This window comes from Thunnus albacares, chromosome 22, assembly GCF_914725855.1.
Source record: "Thunnus albacares chromosome 22, fThuAlb1.1, whole genome shotgun sequence".
Classification (NCBI taxonomy): domain Eukaryota; kingdom Metazoa; phylum Chordata; class Actinopteri; order Scombriformes; family Scombridae; genus Thunnus; species Thunnus albacares.
Window position 1 is genome coordinate 27,169,869 of NC_058127.1, and position 27,069 is coordinate 27,196,937.

Consider the following 27,069-nt stretch of genomic DNA (forward strand, 5'->3'; position numbering starts at 1 on the left):
CTTTTAGTGTCTAGGAACAATGAAGATGGTACACTGTGTTTTTAAGGAGGGTGTGGTGAGAGAACAGGTGGAAGAGGCCACTGTGAAATGAAAATAAACGGAGGCATGAAAGGTTGAAATAAAGGTTAAATGCTGAGAGGTCCAGTTGGGAGTCATTGGAGGACAGAATGTGGTATGAGTGCTGCGTTCAGGTCTTCAGATTTCTCTTTTTCCTAAGTAAAATTCCAAATGCAGAACTTATGAAAGTGTATTTTGAAACACTTCTTCTTCAGGCACAGTGGTGGAAAAATGGATGAGATGGAATTTTGTTTATAGTACACAACATTGAAAAATGACATTTACAGAGCAACTTAACAGATTCAGATTCAATTTCTTATGTTGCTTCAGTGATGTGCAACTGTACTCCAGGGTTTTTGTCAGTACACCATGACATCACTGCTGGGTGTGGTTACAGGTGCCTTGAGCCATTGCATCCACTAGATTTTGTCTAACCTTTGATGTTCAGTATATGAGAGACTGTGGATCATTAGGTTCAGGCACAAAAACTACTTGGTCAGGGTTAAAAGGCTGCGATTAAAAAGAATCCAAATTTGACTGTTGGTGGGATAAATGAACAGCAGTCAAGTAATCTCAGGCTTCTTCCTCCTTCACTCCTTGAAAGAGTCATTTAGGTCGTCGTTTAGTCGTTTTGGGCATTTTCAAAATATAACTGATGCTGTCATTTTTTTCAGGAGGACAGTCTGGAAATCTCTGGTTATCTTTAGAAATGCTTCCATATCTTATTTGTTTTTAATAATCTAGAATGCGACTCTACCCCATTCATTTTGGTTATGTTTTAATGTTTTGGACATAAATATGTATACTGTTTCCATTCATTTCTGTGTTAAAACTAAATCATTTGGGAATTATTTGAAGAGAACTGGTGTTTTAGAACATACCTTTTATACATCATGACTTTGGAATATATTTTTCCAAGCTCTGTATTTTCATCTGCAATAATTTCTGATTTCAACACTTTGTGCTTGTGTGAAAAAGACAGAGCCAGACTATCACAAAACATCAGGAACACACCATTTGATTTTGCTTAAAATGTTTTATTTCTTTATAAAATTACATTCACACACCAAGTCCCTTTAGCCTTTGCCTGTAGACCATTACACAGATTCAAAGAGCTTCTGCTTTTCTACGCTAGGGCCCCTTTACAGCTCACTCAACAATACACTGTCTCAAATTTTCTTCCTCAAACAGAGAGATTTAAAATCAAAATCTTCATTCTCTTTTATATTAATTAATTTATGACAATCACCAAATTGATTAAGTCAAAACATATGATGAGCTGATTGACTAAAGACAAAGTTGAAACTGGGTATTAAATAAAATCTCACCCAGTGGAGAAGAAAAAAAAACGTTATTTAACACACTATTAAAAGTTATCCACGTTAGAAGAATGTCCCTTTGAATGAGAAAAAGGGGCAGCAGAGGTCAGGGTTAATGATACAACCACAGGAAGCCCCTCAAATATGAAGAATGTGAGGAGGATTGCCCTTTCAGTATGTTTCAAATGAAGTGCTTGTTGGATTGTGGCCAAAACAGAATTTCTGACAATCACACCAACTTTAAGCAGCATTTGGACAGGTGTGCTGAGGTGTCAAAGTACGCATACAACTGTGTGCAACCCTGTGAATGTCTTCGAGGTGAGACTGTCCAAAAATGAGTGTTGTTATCCCGTCAGAACTACAAAGTCATGACACAGACACCAAATTCTTGGGGGAGGCAGTGTGATGCAGAGAGGGGGAGGTTATGATACCCTGCTTTCTAATGAGTGGCCATTCAAAACAACTAGAAACACGATGCACATCTGTCACATTGCTCCAACTAGTTCATTTGAAGAATATTGAGGGTTACAGGGATAAAGGAAAAAATACATTAAAATTCTGAGATTAGACTGAATTTTGAGATTTATGATGGAATTCAAGAATTGACAAAGATTTGTAACATTTTTCTCAAATTATTAAACATACTGCCATCTCAGAATTGAAATGATTCGTCTCCGATGCTGGTCCGGAAACAACCGACAAGCTGGTGTCTTTGTTTTGCAGCAGTTTCCAGCAGATTGTACTGCAACACATTTTCAGCTTCTCTTCCCTGTGTGCTCCTTTTTTCGCATTTGTCCCTCTTACACAGCGATACAATGCATCATTCTATCTCTGGCATATTAGAAAACAATCAGATCACACGATGAGCCCTTACTCCTGGAACATGTACTAACATTTAGAGTTCAGCAGGTGTCTCATACAGAGGAAAACAAAAGGATTTATGTGTACAGAGAACAGACATTCAGCAGAACTGACTCTGCAGTGCCATTTGCACCTCCTTAGAAAAGTTCAGCATGAATGTACTGCAGCCTGTTCCCAACTAAGACCTCTACACTTTCTTAGTTTCTCCAAGAAGTACACTTACTCAAGGGTCATGAGGATGTGCCCTCTAAAAGAACATAGTGTTGCAATGACAATTCGATATTCACTTAAAAGTTCTCTGTACAAATATACCAATAACATGTTCAGGAGGTCACATGAGGTGTGTGACAAACTTGGCTGGTGGGTGGATGGTCTGTCATGAGCTGTTGTCTGTTTCTTGTTGTAGTTAAAAGCAATATTGGAGCATTAAAAAAAGAATATTTAAAACAAAACTAAATAGAGACCCATCACCAACCAGAATCAAGCTGCTCACACAGTGTACAAACTTCAAGCATAATCTGAACATCTAAACATTTTTCACTTGAACTGATCACATCTTTGACAGTCCACATCATTCTTTAATTGCACTGCAGCAACTCTTTGAGCACGATAGCAAGACCCAGAAAAGAAGGAAAGCAGTCAAGCTAAAACCAAATTCCTCCTGTAACCACTGCCATCCAACTTTCCTTCATCCACATCTACTACCAACCACCACACCCCTGTCTTTCATACATTTGAAAGGCTGTGATCTAGGAATGTGATGAAAGCATTCAAAGAAAGAAAAGTAATTTCCTATAAGAAATTAGATGGAGGTTCAGAGATTCAGAATTCCCGATAGAACACTGTAGAAATGATAATCCTGTATAATGAAAGACAAGCATTTACTTTGAGGCAGTACAAGAAAGGTTTTCCTCTGTAGGTTTACATAGGACTGGAAAATGTAACAAGACCTTTGTAAGCAACTGCTAACAAAACAATGTATCTGGAATCCTGGTTGTCTTAATATTGTAATTCAGCCTAAAAGAAATTATTTTAAATGAAAAGATCTGTTTCAGCTGTGTGAAATGAGTGATTGATACATTTTGTGAAAGCACTGATGACATGATATTGTAATAATCAGTTCTGATTTTATGAAAATAATTATTTCAATGTATTTATTTGAAGAAAGTGAACATTTGCTGAAACTAAGTGGTTCCTGAAGCATTTTGGCTTTTTAAAACCTCATCTTGCCATGAAGGAACATGGATAAGACTGCTTGCAGACACTGTACAATCATTTATTTTCCCGAATAGTTAATCCAAGGGAAAATCTGGTTCACTACATGTGATGAATGATGAGTTTTTGTACATACCTTAAAAGTGACTGCGAAGGAAGTTTGATAGTAAAGCTAATATAATCATCCCTGTCCACAGCTTATGAAGTAAACATGTAATACATTATATAAGAACACAACACAACACACACTAACTTTAGACTAAATACCAGGGGTGTAACAGTGCACATGTTCACTCTACATTGTCAGCTTTGTATAGGGCCTGCATGGGCCTCGTACAGGTGCTGAGCAAAAGTTGCACATGTGTGAGAATAAACATAAGATCTTTGTGCATTTGCATACGTTTCCAGCAATTTACATGCCAGTCTAAACTAAATCAAGTTGAAATAGAAACTGGGAAACAAACCAAACCCTGACCTAAAACATGAGGTATGGACAAACCATGACTTTGGTGAACTGTTACACCCCTAAGAAATACATTCAAAACTGATTGCAGGCATACTACTGTTTAAAGAATGCACTTTGTTTAACTTAAATGTCATTTCATCTACTAAAGGAAGAGCATCTATATCTGCCATTTTACCTTCCTGCCCTTGATGGCATTTCACACAGATCAGATTAGATCAGCAACATCAGTAACAACCAGACATTCAAAGGATAAAAATTCATAAAATTATGTCTGACCATAGGATGTACTTGTCTATTATTTATTTCTAATTGCCTTGAACTTGAGTCCAGTCCTAACATGTAGTGTCAGTCACTCTATCTCAGCGTTAGCTTCCTGCTTTCTGGAGGTAAACTAAGTGGGATGTGATTCTCAGTTGCACTTTGTTAAATTGCATAAGATAGACTCGACATTTCAATCTTGTTAGTACATCAGTCAATCTATGGTGCATATGAATGGCTCATATTGGAACAAGCTATTTTAGGTTGTGATGCAAATCTCAAATGTCTTCAGTTCATTATTCTCAATCCATTCTGCAGTTTAACAGCCTAGGCCCACTGTATTGGGCAAGATGGACCAATCACAGATACGGGAATGAATTTCAAAAGGTACAACTCTGCCTGTATGAAAAAAGTCAACATAAAATCTTGAAGCATCAATTGTTCAATAAATTGCAATATAGTGACGGGTGTTTCTGATGCCATCTCTGGATTATATACTAGAACAACTAGAGAGTGAGGCCAGAAAAGAAAGGAAGATGTCGTAATTGTGGCCCTCAAATCCTATTAGTTATGACGACACTTGTATCTTCACTGCTGAGATCTTGGGATCATGCTGACTCAACCCGGCTTTATAATGTGATGCACAAAGCAACAACACAGGCCATTCAAGCCATCATGTGCTTAAATGACTTCACTGGAAGTGAAAGTAAATTACCCAGCCTGCCTGTTGTTAACATCCATTAGATCTTTTAGAGTACAGAGATAGTACATAGACATGAACATGCAGTGTTACAACTAGAGATGCACCAATAACGATGCACTGATATCAGATACAGGTCTGATACTGACTCAAATAGCTGGATTGGGTATCCGTGATAATGGATCGATTTGGTATTGGATACCATTATTTTAATAAATAACAATTCAGTAAATTTATATCTATGTATTTATTTGTTACAGTTTGTTTTACAAAGTTAAGAAAGCAACGTTTTTGTCAAGCTTGATATTGCCTTACATATAAAAGAATGATCCCAGTCTTCTCCACACAGTGAGGTATACAGCTTATTAATTAAACACTGGTCATCGATTGGTACATGGTATCAGCCAATACCAAAAGCCCAGGTATCAGGACTGAAAAAGTCAGATCGGTGCATCCCTAGTTACATTATAGATGACTACTACACTGTATGTTTCAGTTGATTTCTATTCAGAATCCAGTTGATATAATATGGTTAAATTGGGGATTCGTTTACAACCTGTCTGGTTCTGTTTGACATAGACTGTATCTAACAGAGTGGTTGCATCCACCGACACCAGCAGTGAAGCTGCACCATGGCCACAGAAAGTGCATGTTTCTTAATGGTTGGTGAGTGTCTGTTAGAACTATTTGAGGAAAACTCATCAACACTTTAACCACCACTCTACATTTGTGAAAGGTACAGACGGGGCCTACCTTAATGTTGCCATGTCTGCAACGGGCCACCGACCCCTGTCAAAAGATACTCGTCACCAGACCTAACAGCTTTTCTGTGGGAAACCCTGCATCTGTATATTAAACTGCAGGTAACCATAGCAATAACACCAAAGCTTCATGCAATGCAACCATCAGTTAAACAGAACTAATCATGACTTAAATTGGATGACTATTTGAACACAGTTTTTTGTTTTGTTTTGGGTTTTTTTGCAGTGGTGACAGGTAATAATCCAAGTGGGATAATAGCTCTACGAGGTGTCCTGATATTGATGACAACACACTGGTGGAACACTCATTCTCTGGTATATTATTGCTTCCATAATCAATAGGAATAATGGCGAACACTACAAAAGCAAGACTGCAAAAACATTGAATTTTTTTCTTTAAATAAGTCTGGTGATATCCAGTAGTTTTTGTTTTGTCAACAATTCAAAGTCCAAAACCAACAATAACAAGTACTGTGTGTGTATCCAAAGCCTGATATATCTTATTTCTCTGTGCTGTGAAGCAACAAATGTGGATTCATCCGCCGCTGAAAACAGTCCCCTTGAAATGCACTACTTCCTCCTGTTTGAGTAACATTTGTTAAAAACTACAGTGACCAGCTGTTTTTTTTAAATACAAAACTATATATTTGTGAGCTATTTTTTAAGATTTACATCTTCAGTAGGAACCAATGTGCTTGGGACTGAGAGCGACACACAGGGTAGGGAAGTCAGAAGTACTGAGAGATGGACTAACACATTGTTGGATTTGGTCTCTTCAAGAGAATTGTTTACAATAAGAAAATATATAATAACACCAGACTCATCCTTTAAGTGATTCCCAGTTTTTTTTCTCTCTCTTTTTCTATTCCCAAAATCCCCAACCTACTCTTAAGCCCACACTGAGTATCTGACCAAACTCCATGAAACAGTGTGCTATTTGTATCAAAGCATCAGCGAAACTACAGACCTGCCTCAGTATGGCTCTAAAGCCAGTATCCATGGTGGGTTATTATCTTAACTCTTATAAGCAAACTGGACTCCATCTCACCCATTTAAAATTCTGAACCCTCCTGCATCCACACACAGATCACACACACACACACACACACACACACACACACACACAGACACACACAAGGATCTTCCAGTCCTAACTGAGTCTCTTCCTCAGTTAAACACTGTTTATCAGTCCCCAGAGCCCACAGATACACAGAACCAGTGCTGTCAGTCCAAGCATGTTCATTCCCAGATTCCATCCCGCCCCCACTCATCCAGCCCTCTGCCTTAGTATCTATAGTCTCTCACAACGGTGCTGTGTACTACGCCAAGCCCATCTCCTCCAACACACTCCTGGGTGACTCGTCTTCCTGTGAAGAAAACAGACACAGAGATTGGAAGACTCAGTTACAGTCTTTAACGTTCACTAATTAATCACAATAAGTACAAAGAACACCAGTTAATGAATACAATAAAAAAGATATGTGTATATGAATATTTCATTAGCTACCAGCTCTAAGACGTAGCGAGCAGACTCAGGCCTTGTTCTGTCACATTACATTATGGCTACAGCTGCAAGGATGAATCGATTAGTTGCCAACTATTAAATTAATCGACAACTATTTTGATAATTGATTAATTGTTTTGAGTCATTTTTAAGAGGAAAATTTCCAAATTCTCTGGTTCCAGATTCTCAAATGTAAATATTTTCTAATTTCTTTAGTCCTCTATGACACTCAGGGCTCCTACACCTTTTCTTAAATCAAATTCAAGCACTTTTCAAGCAAATTATATATATACACACATATATACATATATGTGTGTGTGTGCGTGTGTATGTATGTATGTATGTGTGTGTGTGTGTGTGTGTGCATTTAGCACTATATCTTTAATACATACATAGCAGGGTCCAAAATGTCTGAGACCACTTTCCCATTTAGACTTTTAGATCCCACTGTAAATATACTGATCAGCCAAAACATTTAAACCACTGACAGATGAAGTGAATATATTAGGCAGCAAGTGAACAGTTTGTTCTTGAAGTTGACATGTTGGAAGCAGGAAAAATGGGCCAGCATAAGGATCTAAGCAACTTTGACAAGGGTCAAATTGTGAGACCAGATGACTGGGTCAGAGCATCTCCAAAACAGCACATATTGTGGGGTATTCCCAGTATGCAGTGGCCAGTCACTACCAAAAGTGGTCTAAGGAAAGATAGCTGGTGAACCAGTGACAGGGTCATAGTTGCCCAAGGCACACTGATGCACGTGGGGGACGAAGGCTCGCCCGTCTGGTCCGATCCCACAGAAGAGCTACTGTAGCTGAAATTGCTGAAAACGTTAATACTGGGTATGATAAACAGGTGTCAGAACACACAGTGCATTGCAGCTTGCTGCGTATAGGGCTATGTAGCCGCAGAACAGTCAGAGGGCCCATGCTGACACCTGTCCACCGCCAACAGCGCCTACAATGGGCAAGTGAGCATCAGAACTGGACCATAGAGCAATGGAAGAAGGTGGCCTCGTCTGATGAATCACATTTTCTTTTACATCATGTGGACGGCCAGTTGCCTGTGCATCATTTACCTGGGGAAGAGATGGCACCAGAATGCACTATGGGAAGAAAGCAAGCTGGCGGACGCAGTGTAATGCTCTGGGCAATGTTAAACCCTGTGTGCTGGCATTCATATGGACGTTACTTCGACATGTACCGCCTACCAAAACATTGTTGCAGACCAAGTACAGCCCTTCATGGCACTGGTACTCCCTGATGGCAGTGGCCTTTTTCAGCAGGATAATGCACCCTGCCAAACTGCAAAAACTGTTCAGGAATGGTTTGAGGAACATGATAAAGAGTTCAAGTTGTTGCCTTGGCCTCCACATTCCCCAGATCTCAATCCATCGAGCATCTGTGGAATGTGTTGGAAAAAGAAGTCCGATCCACGGAGGCTCCACCTCGCAACTTACAGGACTTCAAGGACCTGCTGCTAATGTCTTGGTGTCAGATACCAAAGGACACCTTCAGATGTCTTGTGGAGTCCATGCCTTGATGGGTCAGAGGTGTTTTGATGGCACGAGGGGGACCTACACAATATTAGGCAAGTGGTTTTAATGTTTTGGATGATATATAGATATGTATATTTAGTTGAATTTATTAATAGGATAGCCCCTTGAGATGTAGCATCTCATTTTCAAGGGGGTCCTAAAACACACAAAATACAGAATATAACACATACTTACAATGACAACGTTATATAACAAACATAGACTACAAATACACAGATACAGACAGCTCTCTCATCATCTGCCACCCACACCCCCCACCTTCAGCAGTTGTACAAGAAGCTAGATACAAGAAATGAAAAATGACCCGTAAAATCAGATCAGTTTCATCAGTACCAAGAGCACTTGAAACAATTCATCTTCTAATTGCAAATACACACAAATTAAAAGCATGAACAGGTTGTTTTAAGATGACAGAATAAAGAGGTCCTGAAGCAGTGAAAAGAATTAATAAACTTAGCACAAAAAGTAAGGAAATTTGTGCTTGGTAGATTATTTCTTTGTTGTAACAATGCTTCTTGGCAATAAATCTTATACCGTTGGAAAGCCTGTTTTTTTTCCCTTTTAAATGGTGCCACATTTGAAAGGAACATGCATTTGTGGGATGAGCAGCAGAGCTGACTATGTGGGTTGCGTCCATGAAAAATTTGCCAAATCTTCTCTGCCAATGCCAGAAAGCTTATTTTGCTCTTGCTATTGACTCCCCCAGGTGCTGCTAATCAGGTGACTGATTGGCACCTGATTGGAAGCACCTGTGAGCATGGGCCCTGCTACAGTGGTCAGTAGCATTCCACGTTTGACTGATCTGGATAGGGCCTGTGCGATTGGACAACTTAAAGCTGGTGTTCCGCAAAACCAAGTTGCAGCATTATTTGGAGAGAGCCCTAGTACCATCTCCAAAGTGAAGGCCAAGTTCCATATAACGGGGGATGTCAGAGACAGGCCGCAAAGTGGGCATCCCAAGAAGACGACACCCCAAGAAGACAGTTTCCTCACCCTGTCAGCACTTAGGTACCGTAGGCTGTCTTCTACAGATTTGCAGTCAAGGTTTGCAGGACGATATGGCTGACGGCTCTCTACCCCGACAATCTGGAACAGATTGCACGCAGCCAATCTCCAGTCTCATAGGGCTGCCAGGAGGCCTACTCTTTACCATCAGGCCCATTTGCGCTGGTTTCAGCAACACATGCACTGGAACCTGAACATGTGGAGCAACGTTATGTTCAGTGATGAGTCCAGATTCTGCCTAGGCAGTTGGATCGTAGGGTCAAAGTGTGGACAGTAATGTAATGTGAAAATGTAAGAACTTAACCAGGATGGGTCTGGGAGCAGATCTAGTGCAGGAGCTGAAGGTGGGAGGGCGATGAGCCCTTTCGATGACTGGGACCATGGGGGAATTCTCCTTGCAAAGCAGTAGTGGAATCAGCTGGTTCACAAAGGCGATCATGTCTCTTCCCTCACTTTGTTCGGGCACATTAATGAAGCGAAGATTAGATGACCTACTTCTGTTGTCTGCATCATCAACTTTCTCCTTCAGGTAGGCATTTTCTTTTTCAAGTGATTGTTTAAGTTTCATCAGGTCATCAACGTTATCCTCATAAGCACTCACCCTATGTTCAAGCTCAGAGACTTGATCACACAAGGTGGATAAAGATCCTTGAATGTTAGAGAGACTCGTTTGGATGGTCTCAATTTTAGAGTCAAAATGAGTCTTTATGTCAGATGTGGTCCGCTGAATGGCGTCCCAAATCGAATGAAGGGAAACTTTGGCCTGATCCATACCGGGGTCCAAAAAGTGATCCGAGTTAATGATCCAAATAGTTATTTACTGCAGGAGATAAATAACCAGAAAATGTCGATCTAGATAACTGGGAAATGTAGATCTGGACGTCAATTAGACAAAAGTAGCATATAAGACAGGCCCAAATTAGAGAAGCAGTCTGAGACCTGCCGGAGACCCTCATGCCACACACATGGATACTGGAATGCTTGGAAACATACAACATCAACAGGACACAATAGCCTTCATCAAGAACTCAATGGGGCTGTGGAAAATGACTCAAATTCCAACTCAAAGCCAATTGCACTAGAATGAGCGAGACATCGACTCACTGATTCACATCACCAGGATCAACAATAACGACACTGGAATGTCATTCAGACTAGATAAGTGTGGTCGGATGGTATCAAAGGGAGGTGATCAGAACCAAGGGGGTTGAACGACAAGAAGGCAGCGTTGCAGATGTTCAGGACAGCTACAAATACCTTGGGATCCCGCAGGCAAATGGGAACCATGAGGAAGCCGTAAGGAAGTCAGCCACAGCCAAATACCTACACAGAGTAAGGCAGGTCCTGAAAAGTCTGCTGAATGGGAAGAACAAGATATAAGCCATCAACATGTACGCCCTGCCAGTCATCAGATACCCCGCTGATATAATAAGCTGGCCAAAGGAGGAGATAGAGGCTACTGATATCAAGACAAGGAAGCTCCTCACAATGAATGGAGGGTTTCATCCCAAGTCCAGCACCCTGAGACTGTACACTAAGCCGAATGAGGGAGGCCAAGGACTGGTGAGCGTCAGAGCCACTATCCAGGATGAAACAACCAAGATCCAGGAATACATCAGGAAGATGGCCCCCAAAGATGAGCAGCTAAGTGAATACCTCAGGCAGCAGAAACCTGATGATGCAGAGGAGGAACCATCATGGAGGGACAAGCCCCTACATGTTGATCGACAAATGACAGAAGAAGGCAGTGGTGATAGATGTAGCATTCCCAAGCGACAGCAACATCAGGGAGAAGGAACATGAGAAGCTCGAAAAATACCAAGGGCTGAAAGAGAGGCTAGAAAAGATGTGGGGAGTAAAGGCAACAGTGGTGCCAGTGGTAATCGGAGCACTGGGGGCTGTGACCCACAAATTGGGAGAGTGGCTCCAGCAGATTCCAGGTACGACATCTGAGGTCTCTGTTCAAAAGAGCGCAGTCCTAGGAACAGCTAAGATACTGTGTAGAACCCTGAAACTCCCAGGCCCAAGGGACCCGAGCTTGAGGAAGACACATCACCACCCCCCATGGGAGGGGGGTGAGAGGGGGATTTTTTTTTTTTGTATGGTTGTGTGTGTTGTATGTATGTATGTTGTTGTGTATTACTATGCTATAAACAACCAAAATTATGTTTAGTGACGGCATTCTACAAAAGGGAGACAAATTTAAAAGAAATGTGTCACTGATCCAGCAATTGGCTATGAAAGTAATGCAATTGCAATTTCAAGCACTTTCAAGCACTTTATTCAAAATCCAAAAACATTTCAAACTTTGAAAATACCACATTAATATTCAAGTGTTTTCATGGATTTCCAGCCCTGGTACAAACCCTGTAAACTGAGTAGTTTGAGCTGTGGACAGAACAAGACACTTGAGGACATCATCTTGGACTTTGGGAAAGTGATTGACATTTTTCACCATGTTCTGACAGTATATGGACCAAACAACTAATAAATTAATCAAGAAAATAATTGACAGATCAATCGAAAATGAAAATTATCATTAGTTGTAGCCCTAATTATAGCATTATGCAGCCCGCCAAAATATTCAGCAATGCTGAAAGAAAAATGCATATAATCTAATTTATGGCAGACCACAGATAAGACTGCTCTCAAACTCATGGGTCAGTCAACTGAGCAACTAGTGCTAGTACTAAACCTCAATGCTTTTTGACACCAACCAAGATGTGTTTGTAACACCAAATATTGAAAACTACCAAGTATTGAAAGCTAAAAGTCTGAATAGATTCATAATCTAATCAAATAAAAATGACAAGAAATGTCTTCCCTGTTGTAATATTACCAGTTATATTGACACATTAACCACTAGTAACTGGATGATTAAAGCTGTACACAAGTTGTAGCAGCCTATGTTTGGGTTTGACCATTCAATGACATTCAGCACTACAAACTCCACCAGATCAGAAAGCACCACCTCTGAAAGCAGGGACTTTTTTGGCACCGGGAAACTATGTAAAACTCTGGTTTCTGTGGTGGAAACAAAATGATTCAGGGGCCCTGCTATTATTTTTATTTGGTATTTGTCTTAAATAGTAGATCAGATCCACATTTCTACTGTCAGGGCTTCCCACCATGTATTACAGCAAATGAGAAAATTACTGAAACAAAGAGTGTCCTTACCAAGGTCAGAGGGATTTCTATAAAATGTTAACCTCGAGGAAGAAAGCGTGAGGCATTTGCTAACTAAATTAATAATCATGATCTCTCTGATACAGCTCAGAGGGTGACGATTGATAGATTGATCACATCATATGTTCACTTTGTGGTTCATAAGAGAAATGTCAGGGAAAAAATAAAAACTTCAGTTCTGCTATCCAGCTCTTACCATGTCACTTCAGTATTTTTCAACCTGGACCCTATTTTTCATTTATCATTTTGTGTATAAGTGACTAATGGGGACAACAGTTTTTGAAATTGGTCCAATATTGAGTGAGAGTGCTTCAGCTGGCAGCCGCATAACAAGCGTCAATGTCCATCCACTAAAAGTGCTTGTTTTTGCCACTGACAGGAACAGATTGTTATTGTAAGTGTCTGACAACATTATGTTAAGGACCATACAGAGAAATAAAACTTTTTTCTTAACCTTTTGCTTAATCCGGTTTGTTTGTTGCATGTCTCACCAAGTCTTGCTCAATGAGAAGTCTCATTCTGAAATCGCAAGAGCTGACTTGTTGTCGAAATCAGCTAAATATTGAGCCATGATAAAGCTGGAGAGAGCAGTGCTGGGAGGAGTTTGTTGTGTTGGAGTACCAAAAAGTTTGTGTTATCTAAAAGATTTTCAAAGTCATGGGCGAATATTTAGCTGATTAGCACTATTGCCCCGTCAGATTACATTTTAGCCCGGTTTGTGGCTACTGGCTGAAGCGCTCTTGCTCAATACTGGACACAAAATGATGGCAGAATAGGGTCCAGGTTGAAAAATACTGAGGTTTCCCTTTAACTCTAATCTCCTGATAACCAACAACCAGGCAAAGAAAAAGAACAGAAACAGAGATAGTGGGTGAGGTTACCTCCTGCAGTAGGTCAGCTTGTTCAATGGCTTTGAGGACGCTCTTCTTAGATGTGTCCTGGATCTCCCCTCCCATCAGGAACTCATCCAGAATGAAGTAGGCCTTCTCAAAGTTGAAGATGATGTCCAGCTCACACACCTGTACAAACAAATACCAATCATCAAGGTATAGTTTCTGTAAATCCACATGCACAAGCAGCAGATCAGTAACCAGATTTCTCCCCACCCACAACCTGAATTTAGAAGCATGGCTTACTGATATTAACTAGTGGTGTAACGGAACGTAGCTGATCTGTGATCCCAATGGATCGCCCCCCCCCACAGTTCGGTATGCATGTGAACCGCAGATTAACTGCAAAATTTAATGTCTCATTGGAGAAAGAGTAAACTAACTGCTGTAGCTACAAGTCATGGATATACAGCGTGTTGCTAACAGTTTGTGTGGGAGCAGACTGACAGCGCAGTGAGAGAGAAAGGCACGAAAAGTGTTTGAATTTAACAAATATCTAAATGCTGGTGGTGGAAGCCCACTTGTTTATACTTTTATAGGCTACTTTGTGTTCAGAGCTGAAAAAAATTAAATTTACCTGGAACTATTACAATACAGTGGAAAATGCTTGTTGTGATCACGTCTGTCTGGGTGAAATTGATTGCTATAAGTGGACGATTATTATAACCGATTTTTTTTCTTTTTCTAAATTACTCATGCAGATTACCATTTAATTGATATTTGCATATTTATTACATGAATATAAAGCAATGCAATGTGCAGCTTCACTATTTACTGAATTTTATTGACCGTTTCAAAATATAGTAGTTTCAAACGCTTGTTGTTTTGCTGCTGCATCTCGTTGGCTCGATTTTGGCAGTTTGTCATAAGCTTCAAGGAGACTATGCTTTTCATCGAGAGAAAATGACTTTCTTTTTCCCGTCATGATGTCAATGTGCAGCACCAGGTAACCAGCCTGAAGCAGAGGGGTCGTGTGTTTAGGCGGCGGGGGTGGGGGCCACAGGGGCCTGCAGTAAGAAAGTTTAATCAGAATCAACTTTTGGAGAAATGAAACCCGCTGTACAACCCTGCCATGAGGGGACACAAAAACATTATTAAGAAGAGGGGAGGACATTTCTCTTTGATAAAGTTAAAAGTAAAGTTAGGCTTTGCTGACAGCTTCCTGACTCATTTTAAAAAAGACGAGAGAATAGAGAGAGTGAGAGAGAGCGAGAGAGACAGAAGCAGTGGTCGAGTGAGCTAAAGAGTGGACGAGGAGAGTGAGCGGTGGTAGTGAGAAAACCGGTGAATGAGAGGAATAATACTTTATTTTCTGATTGTTTCATGACGGTTACAAATACCGCACCCCCACCCCACACCTCAGCACAAACCTGTGGAAGTAGGCCACAGCGCCTGATAATAGTGCCGCAGCTGCTAAGTACATATCATATGTGTATCATGGCACAAAATGAATACTGTAAGCGGACTACTTGATTACTATAAGAAAATTATTTAAACAGCATTTGTATAGGGATGATTCTGTCCCCAGCTTTTTGATCCATATAAGCGGTTGATCATTGTAACCGTGATCACTATAAGCAGTTTCCACTGTATGATAACATAATATAATCGATTCATCTTTTTTTAAGTATTGCCGAAAGATTGCTGTTTTCAACATCTCAAATGTGATGATGTAATGCTTTTCCTCTTTTCTAATATCCTGCCCCGATTACAGAAACCAGGTTCCTCATTTAAATGATAGTTAAAAAAATCTGATTACTGGAGATAGCGGACTGTAACCTGGTTGCCTGAGTACATGTAAACACACATAATGCTTTGTACAGCAGAGAAAATCTAGGTAAAATATTCAGAGAGAGCTTTAGAGATCTAAGACTTACACTGCCAAAGTATTTATCCAGCAGCTCTACAAAGCGGTGAATGACTTCCAGTGTGATCAGCTCATTGTCCTGCTCTTCAATTGCACAACAAAAATACAGGCTGGCATACCTGCATGAATACACACACACACACAAAATCACAATCATAAAAGAGAGAAACACTGTAAAACCTCAAAAGGAATAAATGGTCAAAGTCAATGGGGATGGATTTGCACTTCACTGTAACATCTGTTTTCATAAGATATTCCTCCATACATTAATGCCTTTGACCCTTACCAGGCATTAGACTGAACACAGCCCTGTGTTAAAAAAAATAAAAATGTCTGTGTTGGCTTGATTGAGTAATATTTCCATGATTTGCATTTTAATTTCTCTTTGGGATAAATAAAGTATTTATCTATCTATCTGATATGGATATGCTATCAGCCACCAAAATACTGCACAATGGTTTATAATATAGTGACATTGAGTTGCTCCAAGAATTCTGCCATTGCTTCCTAGCTTCTAGCTTGCTTTTTGCACTGTCAATTGACATTTTGTCTTTTCACTTAACCTCCCTGTAAACTAAACATGTTTAGACAGTTGTCCGACAACAGTGAGGTTGTGCTACATCATGTGTTAAACCTGCACTAATTGATATTTCTATATTAACAATGGATGATGATTTTTTTGTTCTAACTCTTGAAACAACTAGAAAGCCTGAGCCAGAGGACCTAAGAGTTCTGATTGGTTTATATTGAATGAGTAGGCCAGAGAGGTACTGTGGAGCAGGGCCGTTTAGAGCTTTATGGACCAGGAGTAAAATTTTGCAGTCAATTGTGAAACAAGTATGATGTGGTCAAATTTGCTCTTTCTGGTTAAGATTCTGGCATCAGCGTTTTAGATGAGCTGTCGTCTGTCCACAGTCTTTCTAGGTAGACCAGTGAGGAGGGTATTGAAATAGTCCAACCGACAAGATATGAATAAATGTATGTAGTTGTTATTCTGTATCTGCCTGAGACAAGAATCCTCTTGGATATGTTCTTTAACTGATAAAATTTAGTTTTTGTGATGTTGGTGACATGGCTCTAGAATGTTAGGTCTAAGCGAATGATGACACCCAGATTTTTAACCTGTACAGTACTCTTTAGGGAAAAAGAGACTAGCAGAGAACATACTTCTTGCTGCAGAAGCTTAGCATCAATCATGGTTAAGATGGAGGAAGTTGGGGGACATCCAGGTGTGTATGTCTTTGATGCTTTCAACCAGTGATTTCACAAGTCTCCAGGGGACAGGGACAGGTATAACTTTGTGTCATCAGCATAATGATGGTTGCATATGCTGTTTTCATGTATCATGTGGCTAAGAGGCAGGATGTATTTATAATACAATTATAATAGTACAATTGTGGAAAGGGGGATACTTAGACTAAGTATTTAATACTTAGTCTGAGGCATACAATGTCGACATTCAGATGAAGTTCCAGAGAGACACAGAAAATTTCCGTCGTCCATTTGATAGGAGGCGAACCAGTCAAGTACTGAGACAGAAATTCCTACCCACTTCTCAAGCCTTTTAATTAAAATGTTATGGTCAATGGTATCAAATCCTGCATTCAAATCTAATAGTACCAAGACTAAGACTTCACCAATGTCACTGTTACCTCTTAGATCATAAAGTACCTTGAGAGTACTTTGGTGTCACATCATCCTGTGGGGATCATGAATGTCTGTGCCAAATTTCATGGCAATCCATCCAACAGCCAATGAGATATTTCAGTCTGGACCAAAGTAGTGGAGCGACTGACCAAACTACTAGCATGGCTAAAACCTACAGCATGCAACCTTCAACTTTACCTGCATTTTATAATAACTGAAGTAACTGGTTTTATTATTGTAAAGACCTGCGTGGAGGGTGTTGCATGTTTGAACTACAAGAGGACAGCTATATAAACTTAAAACAATTAGTAAGGAAATTTGTGTTTGGTAGATTATTTCTTTGTTGTAACAATGCTTCTTGACAATAAATCTTATACCGTTGGAAAGCCTGTTTATTTCCCTTTTAAATGGTGCCACATTTATAAGGAACATGCATTTATGGGATGAGCAGCAGAGCTGAGTATGTCGGTTGCGTCCATGAAAAATATGCCAAATCTTCTCTGCCAATGCCAAACAGATTATTCTGCCATTGACTCTTGTTTGGTGGATTGGATGATTGAAGTTTGAAGAAACAAGACATATTGGCAATTTAGCAATTAATTCATTTAACAAACAGGAGCCTCCGTAGCATGTGGAAGAACCATACACAGCCACAACAGCCTGGCACTGCTGCTCATCCCACAAACGCATGTTCCTTACAAATGTGGCACCATTTAAAAGGGAAATAAACAGGCTTTCCAACAGAACATGATTTATTGCAAAAAGCATTGTTACAACAAAGAAATAATCTACCAAACACAAATTTCCTTACTTTTTGTGCTAAGTTTAGTTCATGCCTAGATCATATCAGGGTTGTATGATCTGAGATTTTCTTTGAGAATAAGTCTAATATCTTATAACTTGACAAGTTCCACATTTGCCATATTCTATTAAAACAAATCTAAAATGCCAGGCTTAAAGGGTTAACAGGAGATTTGTGATGAGCAGCAGAGCTCTTTTTACAAGTGCAGTATTCCCTCGGTCCATCTTCTCTGCAGGAAATCCCTCTGTGCTTGACTCATCACCCACCCACCTGCCAACACACAGGCACAGGCTGATAGGTTCTCCTTTGTTTTATTTGTCCACCTCTGCATTCTGTTCACACACTGTGGCATCTGTATGTATGTGTATGTATATGTGTGTGTGTGTGTGTGTGCGTGTGTGTGTGTGCAGTTAAATCAATGAGAGTGGAATGCTGGGTCTCACCCTGTCCACCCACCTAAAATCTAATGCAGCTCAGCCTACATACAAACAGACAAGAACTTTCATTGGTCTGTGGGAGGTGAACTAAAGTAAAGAGTGCACACACTAAAATCAGAGACACTGCTGCTTTACTGAAGTCAAATGTAAGACTTTTTAATTGCTACCTGGGAATCAATCCTTGACCGATTTCAAATCAAAACAAACAAACAAACAAACAAAAAAAACAGATAAGGTGCTAAAATCAAAATCAAAATACAGGTATATTTGACTTCGCTAGGGATTTCCAGCCTGACATTAAAACTGAAGCTTCCTTTGAGATGAAAAGTATGAAGTCTTCTATCCCAGCATTAACAAGCACAGTGGGTAGCAACAGAGATGGATGATGGAAATGGAGGGCAGAGAGATGCAATGAAGTGCAACTCGTTTAAGTTAGCTGCTCCAACACTCTCAGCTCCAGTGTTGTATGCTAGTGAAGTCAGTTTAACTACTTATTCACCAAGTACAACTTTGAAGTTGTCATCTTCTTTAATAACTTTCTAAAAACATTTAAAAATATATCTTTTATCTAAAAGATGGCCACCCACCTAGAGCCCGGTTCTGCGTGAGGTTTCTTCCCGTTAAAAGGGGAGTTTTTGCTTGCCACTGTCACCAAATGCTTGCTCGTGGGGGAATTGTTGGGTCTCTCTAAATTAAAGAGTTCAGTCTAGACCTGCTCTGTGTGAAAAGTGCCCTGAGATGACTTTTGTTATGATTTGGTGCTATAAAAATAAAACTGAATTGAAAATTGAATTGAATTGAATAGAATTTTATGTGCCTGGGTATGTATTACATCTCTTGTACATTTAAAGTGTTCAAATTTCTGTCTGATCATTTTTTCTGCTATACATGTTTTTTGTCTATTTGATGTTGTATTGTTTTTATGACCCCGTATGTTTTTAATGACTTTGAAATTAAAGGGGGGACTTTGTATGGGCTTCTTTCCTCTCCTGCAAAATCAATATAACTTTTTAAAAGTGGAATATTTTATTGTAACCTCTGTGCAAATAAACGAAACTAAACTAACTTAACGTTAGACACTGAGTCAGATGTTGGTACAACCTCCTCTATTGCTGACAGCAGCCACACAGGACAGGTACTCTACAGCAGTCATTCGCAACCAGTGGGCCACAGCCCACAGCTGGGCCTCAGAGCGCCATCTAGTTGGCCGCAGAGACACTGGTACTGCCAAATGGTTAGATTAAATTTTCTTTTGGTAATTTACAAAGCAGTTATTTTTATATCTTAATGTGCTCAAGAATTCCCGTAAATAAAAACGTCAAATTAAAATGCAAAATTTCAATAACCAGCTCCGTTTGAATATCACCACGCCAACCACGACACATCATCAGGTAGAGACAAATGTGTTTTGCCACTGTTAGCTAGCTACCTAAGTTTCTCTGTTGATCTTGCTTCAGAAGACATGGGTCTGTCCACTGTGTTGGAAAATGAACTAATGGAACTATCAGCTAACAGCAGCCTGAAGCTTCAGTTCACACAAGTTGACCTTGCTTCACTCTGGATACTGGCTGCCAGTCAATATCCCTCTCTGTCAAAACAGGCAATCAAATTTCCATTGCCTTTCACCATTGTGACTGTCACAAAATCAAAGCCAAGGAACAAATTGAAAGCAACTTTGAATGCTACTCTACCTGTCAGCCTCTCACCCATTCCACCACAGCTTGATCTCATTATTTCCCAGAGGTAAGCACAAGTGTCTCACTGAAGGTAAGCAGAGTATTTATTTTGGCCATTACAGCTGACAGTGGCATAACACATATTTACAGCTTATTACAGCTTACAGTTTATTTTTTCTCTGTTTCAAGTCATGTTATGTTTTTTTTCTCATTCATTTGGGAAGGTGGTCTTTGGAAATTTTTTTTCAATCAAATCAATCAAAAGTGGGCCTTATGTTACAAAAGGTTGAAAACCCCTGCTCTACAGTGCACTAGGATTTCATCACTATGACCAGGATGCACCATTTTTATATGCAGTGTGGAAATCTGATGTTTTACACAGATGAGGTAAAACCTGAAACTTGACATGTTGGCTGTTAACGGACTTTAGTGTGGACCATTTAGGTGACTGGCCTGTAGTGTAACTGGGCAGCAGCCATGAATAATATATTTCTCATAATCACAGGTGAGCTACATTGGAGAGCAAATATCAGGGCTTGTGAAAGAAAAGCTAAATATACACATAGGGTTCAGTAAAGTGCAGCATGACCTGCTGTCAGTCATCATAATTTGATTTCCCCTTGTGGATCCATGTAGTGCTGATGATGCAGGATGACTTCATAAAAACTGTCCAATAAATAAGTTACCTGTCGGTCCATGTGACTTCATGACTAGTGTCATACTTCATTAGTCAAAGACAATGTGAACATAAAGCAGACCAGATCTTAAAGACAAAGATGATCATTAATTTCTTTTGTCTGGATCAACTGAACTGAACTACAGGTATAAACAGACTCTCTCAACAGGACTGCTGATGTTAAGAAAGTGTTTTCCAGTAGGTTATCATCATAAGTAATTGTAATACAAAAATATTGGACTTGTCTCCACAGTGTCATTTTGTGTATCACTGTAAACCTCTGTAAATGGAACCACATTCCAGCACATGTGCAGTGGCCTCTACATTACACAGAACTACTCTGCAGAGACTGAAAACATGATCGCTGTTATTAGTCACTTACTTTATTTGATTTAGCTGCTGCCTGAGGAAGAAGTTACTCTGAAGATCATATTCAGCTGAAAATGAATCAGTGGCTGTTCTTATAAGTTTCATGAATATCATTTCTGTGTTAGACTTGCTGTATGTAAGCGTGAGCAAACAACATACACACCAGAAATAGAAAGAAAAGAAGATCCAGAGGTGGAAAATATTCCATCAGGAAAGTGGTATTTTAGCCAGAAGAAATGAATAAATGAAGAGAGAAGAAGAAGACGACAGTGATGACACAAACTAGATTGTGTAAATTAATTGTTGAAGTAATTTGTGTTACTTTATCTTTTTTACACATTAATTCTCATTTGATATCAACATCACTTAACAAAGACCATAAGTGTTCATGATATAATTATGGACTTTAAAATGAATACAAATATTATTTTCGGTTCCACCAGTAAGTTCTGGAGCTTCTTAAGATGCTCTCAGCCTCCTACGAGTGTGTAGAAGTCACTTGTGAATTAATCATCATTAAGGTGTGTTTGGGAAACAAGGCCCTGGTCTTTGTTTTAGGGGAAGAAATATGTTCTATGACAATAGTATAAAGATTTAAACATGCAGTAGTGCTGCAAATAATGCTGCCAGTTCCTGGTAGAAAATAATACCAATAAATAAATGCTTAAGCCACATACCACATACCACATAACCACAACATCCTCAGTTCAATTCCAGCTGACCTGTTGCATGTCATATCCATTTGTCTATACTGTTTGCTATTCAATAAAACCTGACATGCCCAAAATATCCATCTACTAATAAATAAATGAGTAAATAAATCTGTTTAATAGCTATTGCCTAGAACATGTTGCTATGGTTACAGTGGCTACCATAGTATTTAAACAGACGTTTTTCCACCTTTAAGCAGAACCAATAGGACTGTTTGGTTTTAGATTGTGTAGAGTGTCAGCTGAGAGGATGTCAGCTGATAGAATATCCATGTGGTTCATGGTTTAAGCCAAAAATATCAAGGACAAAAAGAGTGAGAGTACGCACATCCGAAAAACTTTCACGAGTGCTTGTTCAAAAATCACATAGAGGCAAAAATCAGAAAAAAGATCTGCACACTGTACTAGTTGCTGAATACGTCTGTGCCTACATATTGTTTGTCTTGCTCTGTGATGGTGATTTGACAATGCCTGACGAAGATCTCTGGTAGATCAAAACATTGCTCAATTAAATTTGCTGGGAGCTACTAGTGCAGTGTGCGGATCTTCTCTCTGATTTTTGCTTTAAGCCAAAAATATGAAATGACTCCTCACAGCTTGTGCAACAATAACCAAGTGTTCTAAAACTAAATGACTGCACTGTAATTTCCAAAGTCCAACATTTACAGTGATTTTCTACCTTTTTGCAGCTGGTCTAAACCCCAACACACACATATTCAGGTGTCATGAATAGAGCTGAAACTAAGGTTAAGCTGATTACTCGATTGACAGAAAATTTATCAGCGACTACTGTAATAAATGATTCATCAATTTTCAAAATTTTTTAATCTGAAGTGCCAAACATTCACTGGTTCTAACTTCTACAGTGTGAGGATTTGATACTCTTCTTCGTCATATAATTTTTATAAATATTTTTTTATTATGAAAATTAAATATTTATGGGTTTTGAACTGCAAACAAGCAATTTGAATACACCACCTGTGAGAAATGCACTATGGGCTTTTTAACCATTTTATAGCCAAAGCCATTAATCGATTGATCAAAGAATCACTAACAAAGACACTTCTGTGACAATTAATGACTTAGCATTTTACCTTTTATACACAATCTTGAGGTCTCTCCATTCTAGGAAGCTGCACATCTTTGGTTTGCGGGCCAGCACTATCTGCATCAGCTCCCTGACCATCTTCTTCTTGTCTCGTTCAGCTGTGGCTGTGTACCACTTCTGCAGCCGCAGCTTCCCCTGCCGGCTGAACAGCAGCATGAAACGCATCTGCAAAGACAAGAATGGAAAACATTAAAAGCAAAGAGAGGAACAAGGACAGGAAAGTATTGATTAATAATGTCAAAGTAAAAAAACAATCTGGTCATATTCTGTATTTTTCTTTTTGTCAACAAATCCAATTCAAAGTCCAAAACCAACGATGTATTTATCCTACCAACAAGAATTGTATGTGTATCCAAAGACTGATATATCAAATAACTCTGCCATAGACCTCTGCTGTTGTCCAAAAACTATTAAAAACACGTCAGTCAGCCACAACACTGCACCAGGTGACATGTTCCTTCATCACCAAGAGTTTGGTTGTGTTAGTTTGTTTAGAAACGGCTCCAAAGACTAATAACAGTGATCACATTTTCAGTCTCAGGAGAGTAGTTCTGTGTAAGGCAGACACCACTGATCATGTGAGGGAACGCGGTTTCATTTACAGCTTCACTCGCTTGTTGTACTACATATCACAACTTCTTCTTGACATTGTACTTAAGTTCTTTCAACAGTGTGGCTTGTTGACATGTTTTTAACCGTTTTTGAACAACAACAGAGCTCTACAGCACAGAGGAATAAGATATATCAGGCTTTGAATACAATGAGTTCATTCTTGGTTTGGCTCTGCACATGAGATTTATTGACAATGAGAAAAATATAGAAATTGTCAGCCAAATACTTTAATGACGGCTTTCATGTTGATGTATTATCTGGCAACATGGGAAAATGCAGTTTTACTGCTCCAATAAAGGAATTTCAAATAGTTACAAGTCTCACACTTCTGACTACCTCATGAAGCTGGTTAAGCTATTGCCAAGAGTGTGCAAAGCTGTCATCAAAGCAAAAGGTGGCTACTTTGAGGAATCTAAAATATGAAACATCATTTCAAACATAGTTTCAATGTCTTCAGTGTTGTTCTACAATGTAGAAAATAGCAAAAATAAAGAAAAAATGAGCAGGTCTGTCCCAAGTTTTGGCTGGTACCATATACTGTGAGATAAAGATTTTGCCATACTATTTATCTCTAGTTGTATTAGGCAATTGTGGGCAGTGTTACAAACTAGCTGAGCAGCAGCATTGATTCATGGCAACAATGGATTTTTATATGATTTCACATGAATGAGATGAAGTACCATAAAATCTTCAGCACTGACTGGCCTTTACTTACCTCACCTGCAGAGAGGACCGGGTATTTATATGAAACAGTCTTATTTAAAGACCAGCCTCTCATTTCTCATATTTTAGTATGAAGGCCCCCTTGTTTTTGATCTGCTCCTGTTACTGTTAATGCAAACTCAACACTTCTTCCATGTTGACTTGTTGTCTTGATAAATTCAGTGTAATGTACATTTCCACAGCATTTATTCCATCACATCCTCAACACTCTGCTGAGAACACCTTCTCCTCTGAAACATAAATATATTTTCATTCAGTATGTAATTCCAGTCTCTTCTACTGTTTTTTCACAGTTAAGTTAGCTTCAATGAAATTCACTACTTCCTGCACAGATATTTCACATTAAAAGCCTTTCAGTAGCTCTAAAGGGCATTACGCCTCCCTTCCTGGTATGTGAAACATCTGCAGGAATGTTGAGTTTCTTAACAGCTTTACCTTGACAACGATCAAAAATTGGCTAAAAGGAAGTGACTGAAGATAATTATAAAAATAAAACAGCATCAGTGTTAAAATGTTGGTATTAGAGGAATAGAGAGCAGCAGCATCGTGAGCATGACTTAATGACTTTGTTCTGTGGAAATGTACATTATACTGTGAGCTATTGTGAGAGAGAATAGGTAATTATACCCCCTTCAATAACTTTTACCTCTTTTCTTTGTATTAGCAACCAGCATTTGCATGTGCTGGACACTCATCTATTATTTGAATTCAGAATACTTTACCATACCGTTATTTGTCAGGTATTTATTTTACTGGATTTTCAAAAAAAAACAAAAAAAAACAAAAAAAAAACATGTTCATATGTTTTATCCATAAACTATTTCTCACATGCTTTTCCATATCTAATGTATCATGATTTATATCCATATTGTGACATATTGCCCATTTCAAGGCTATGCTTAAATACTGGTTCTGCTTTTATCAAACAAGGTTAGTTTTAACTAAATCATACATGTCTTCATCAGTCAACTTCAATCCAAATACCCTCAGTGAGTTTCAGCCCTCATGGAGAACACTTAAATGGAGACATGCTGCACTATAGAGAACATCACACAAAATTCTCTTTAAAACTACTTAATGTGGCCTGTTGTTCAAGTTTTAGTGTCAGCTAAAACCTAGCTCTGGTCTAATATAATATAGGTCCACAGTGCTGAAGTTAAAGTAAGCTAACAATATTATAATACAGCTCCACAGTTCTGAAGTTAAAGAAAGACATTTCATAAGCTTGTTGCTTTAATTCTACAGCCACTGTGCACTACCAGCTCAGCACCAAACAGCATACAGACACAGTTAGAGACTAGCCGGTTAAGATAGTGGAGTATTTAGTAGCTAAAGAGACAGGTATTTTTCCTCAGGAGTTGGTGGAGACCAAAACAGAGCTAAAAGATCAGTGATTATTGTACTTGCATTTGTAATTTAGTCACAAACAAGACTGCAATGGGATGACAATGTTAACTCTGTGTCTGCTGAGTATGTAAGTAGGAAATGGTATGCTTACACATTAGCCATTAGAACTTCATAAGCTGGGGATACGTAGGTGCTGTGCGTTCTGTTCTGAAGTGGATGTTAATTGATTAATCTATTGTCATCAGATATCTAAATGGAGTTTGGTGTGATATTCTCTCCACACATGAACAAACATGCCTGTCCACAGCTAGAAGAAGCATACAGGTATTACACAAACCTGATGCAACCAGGAAAATCAACACATGCTGCAGTGACTGTGGGATTCATCTAATTCTATTAAAGGCTCTACAATGCACACAATCATAACACAATTCTACCACTACCTACTAGTTGTCTTTACTTACATCTGCCTGCTCTCTCTATGGTCTCTATGACAAAGAGAAAGTGTGGTGTCTGTTTGTTTTACAGCAGCAGTATACTTGGATGGAGGATATTTGAGTATTGCCAGTGGTTATTGGAAATCACATCTGTTTAGTGCAAAGAAAAAATGAGTTTGTTTTAACTGCGTTGTGTACAATGTACCAATAATGTGAGAACAGTGTCTCAAGAGAAATGATACATTTTATCTTAATAACTTAACATTTATCATCAATTACTCATTGTGTATACATCCTGTCGACTGCCAGACAGACAGAAACATCTCACTGACACCTTTATTGTTGACACTGACAAACAATTGAAGCTTAATTCAGTAACTATGAGGAAGCTCGGCAGCTAATCAGACCTTCAAATATCACAGTCTGTCATGCTAAATGTTAACATTACCGAATGTTATTGTGAAACAACTAGCATAACACGACTATAAGCTGATTTAAAAGCCCAAAATGTGCCAGTTACGTTAGTCAGGGCTATTTCACACCGTATGCTGTTCTACGGCCTGTTAGCTTGCAGGCTACGCTGAGAGAAGCCAGGTGCAGGTACCGCAGGTAGGTACTTCCTGATATCATACACCTTGCTAGCTTTAGCTTAGCACCTAACTGCTGCCTTTTTAGCGAACGAGACGGAGTAACTTACCATTTTTCGGATTCTTTTTAAGCTACCACGACGTCACAGACGAACTCTACCTCTAAACTGCCTGGTCCAACGTAAATATGTACACTGCAGCTAACGTTGACAGTCCATGTCTGTGTCAGATGCTGTACTACTAAACACTGGACCCATTCCCTGAGCAGTTCCGGCTCCTGCGGAGCATGCG

At 39.2% G+C, this 27,069-nt stretch overlaps 1 protein-coding gene across 2 annotated transcripts; it reads right to left on the reverse strand.

Moving 5' to 3' along the window:
• Positions 1–1,073: 1,073 nt before the first annotated feature.
• ap1s1 (adaptor related protein complex 1 subunit sigma 1) lies at positions 1,074–27,069 on the reverse strand. 2 transcript variants are annotated; one of them, XM_044340951.1, is made up of 5 exons: positions 26,889–27,069; positions 23,059–23,237; positions 15,658–15,766; positions 13,772–13,909; positions 1,074–7,004 (listed from the first exon to the last, which is right to left on the reverse strand). In XM_044340951.1, the coding sequence occupies exons 1-5, from the start codon at positions 26,889–26,891 to the stop codon at positions 6,957–6,959; spliced, it is 477 nt and encodes a 158-aa protein (XP_044196886.1). In that variant the 5' UTR covers positions 26,892–27,069; the 3' UTR covers positions 1,074–6,956. The 2 variants fall into 2 exon arrangements, with proteins under 2 accessions (XP_044196886.1, XP_044196887.1); XM_044340952.1 differs by lacking the exon at positions 26,889–27,069 and adding an exon at positions 26,219–26,315.

Coding starts and splice junctions, on each gene's coding strand:
- ap1s1 (XM_044340951.1), bottom strand. Junction 13,910..15,657: donor TGGATAAATACTTTGGCAGT/GTAAGTCTTAGA, acceptor TTGTTTGTACAG/GTGTGTGAGCTGGACATCAT. Junction 7,005..13,771: donor AAGCTGACCTACTGCAGGAG/GTAACCTCACCC, acceptor TTTTCTTCACAG/GAAGACGAGTCACCCAGGAG.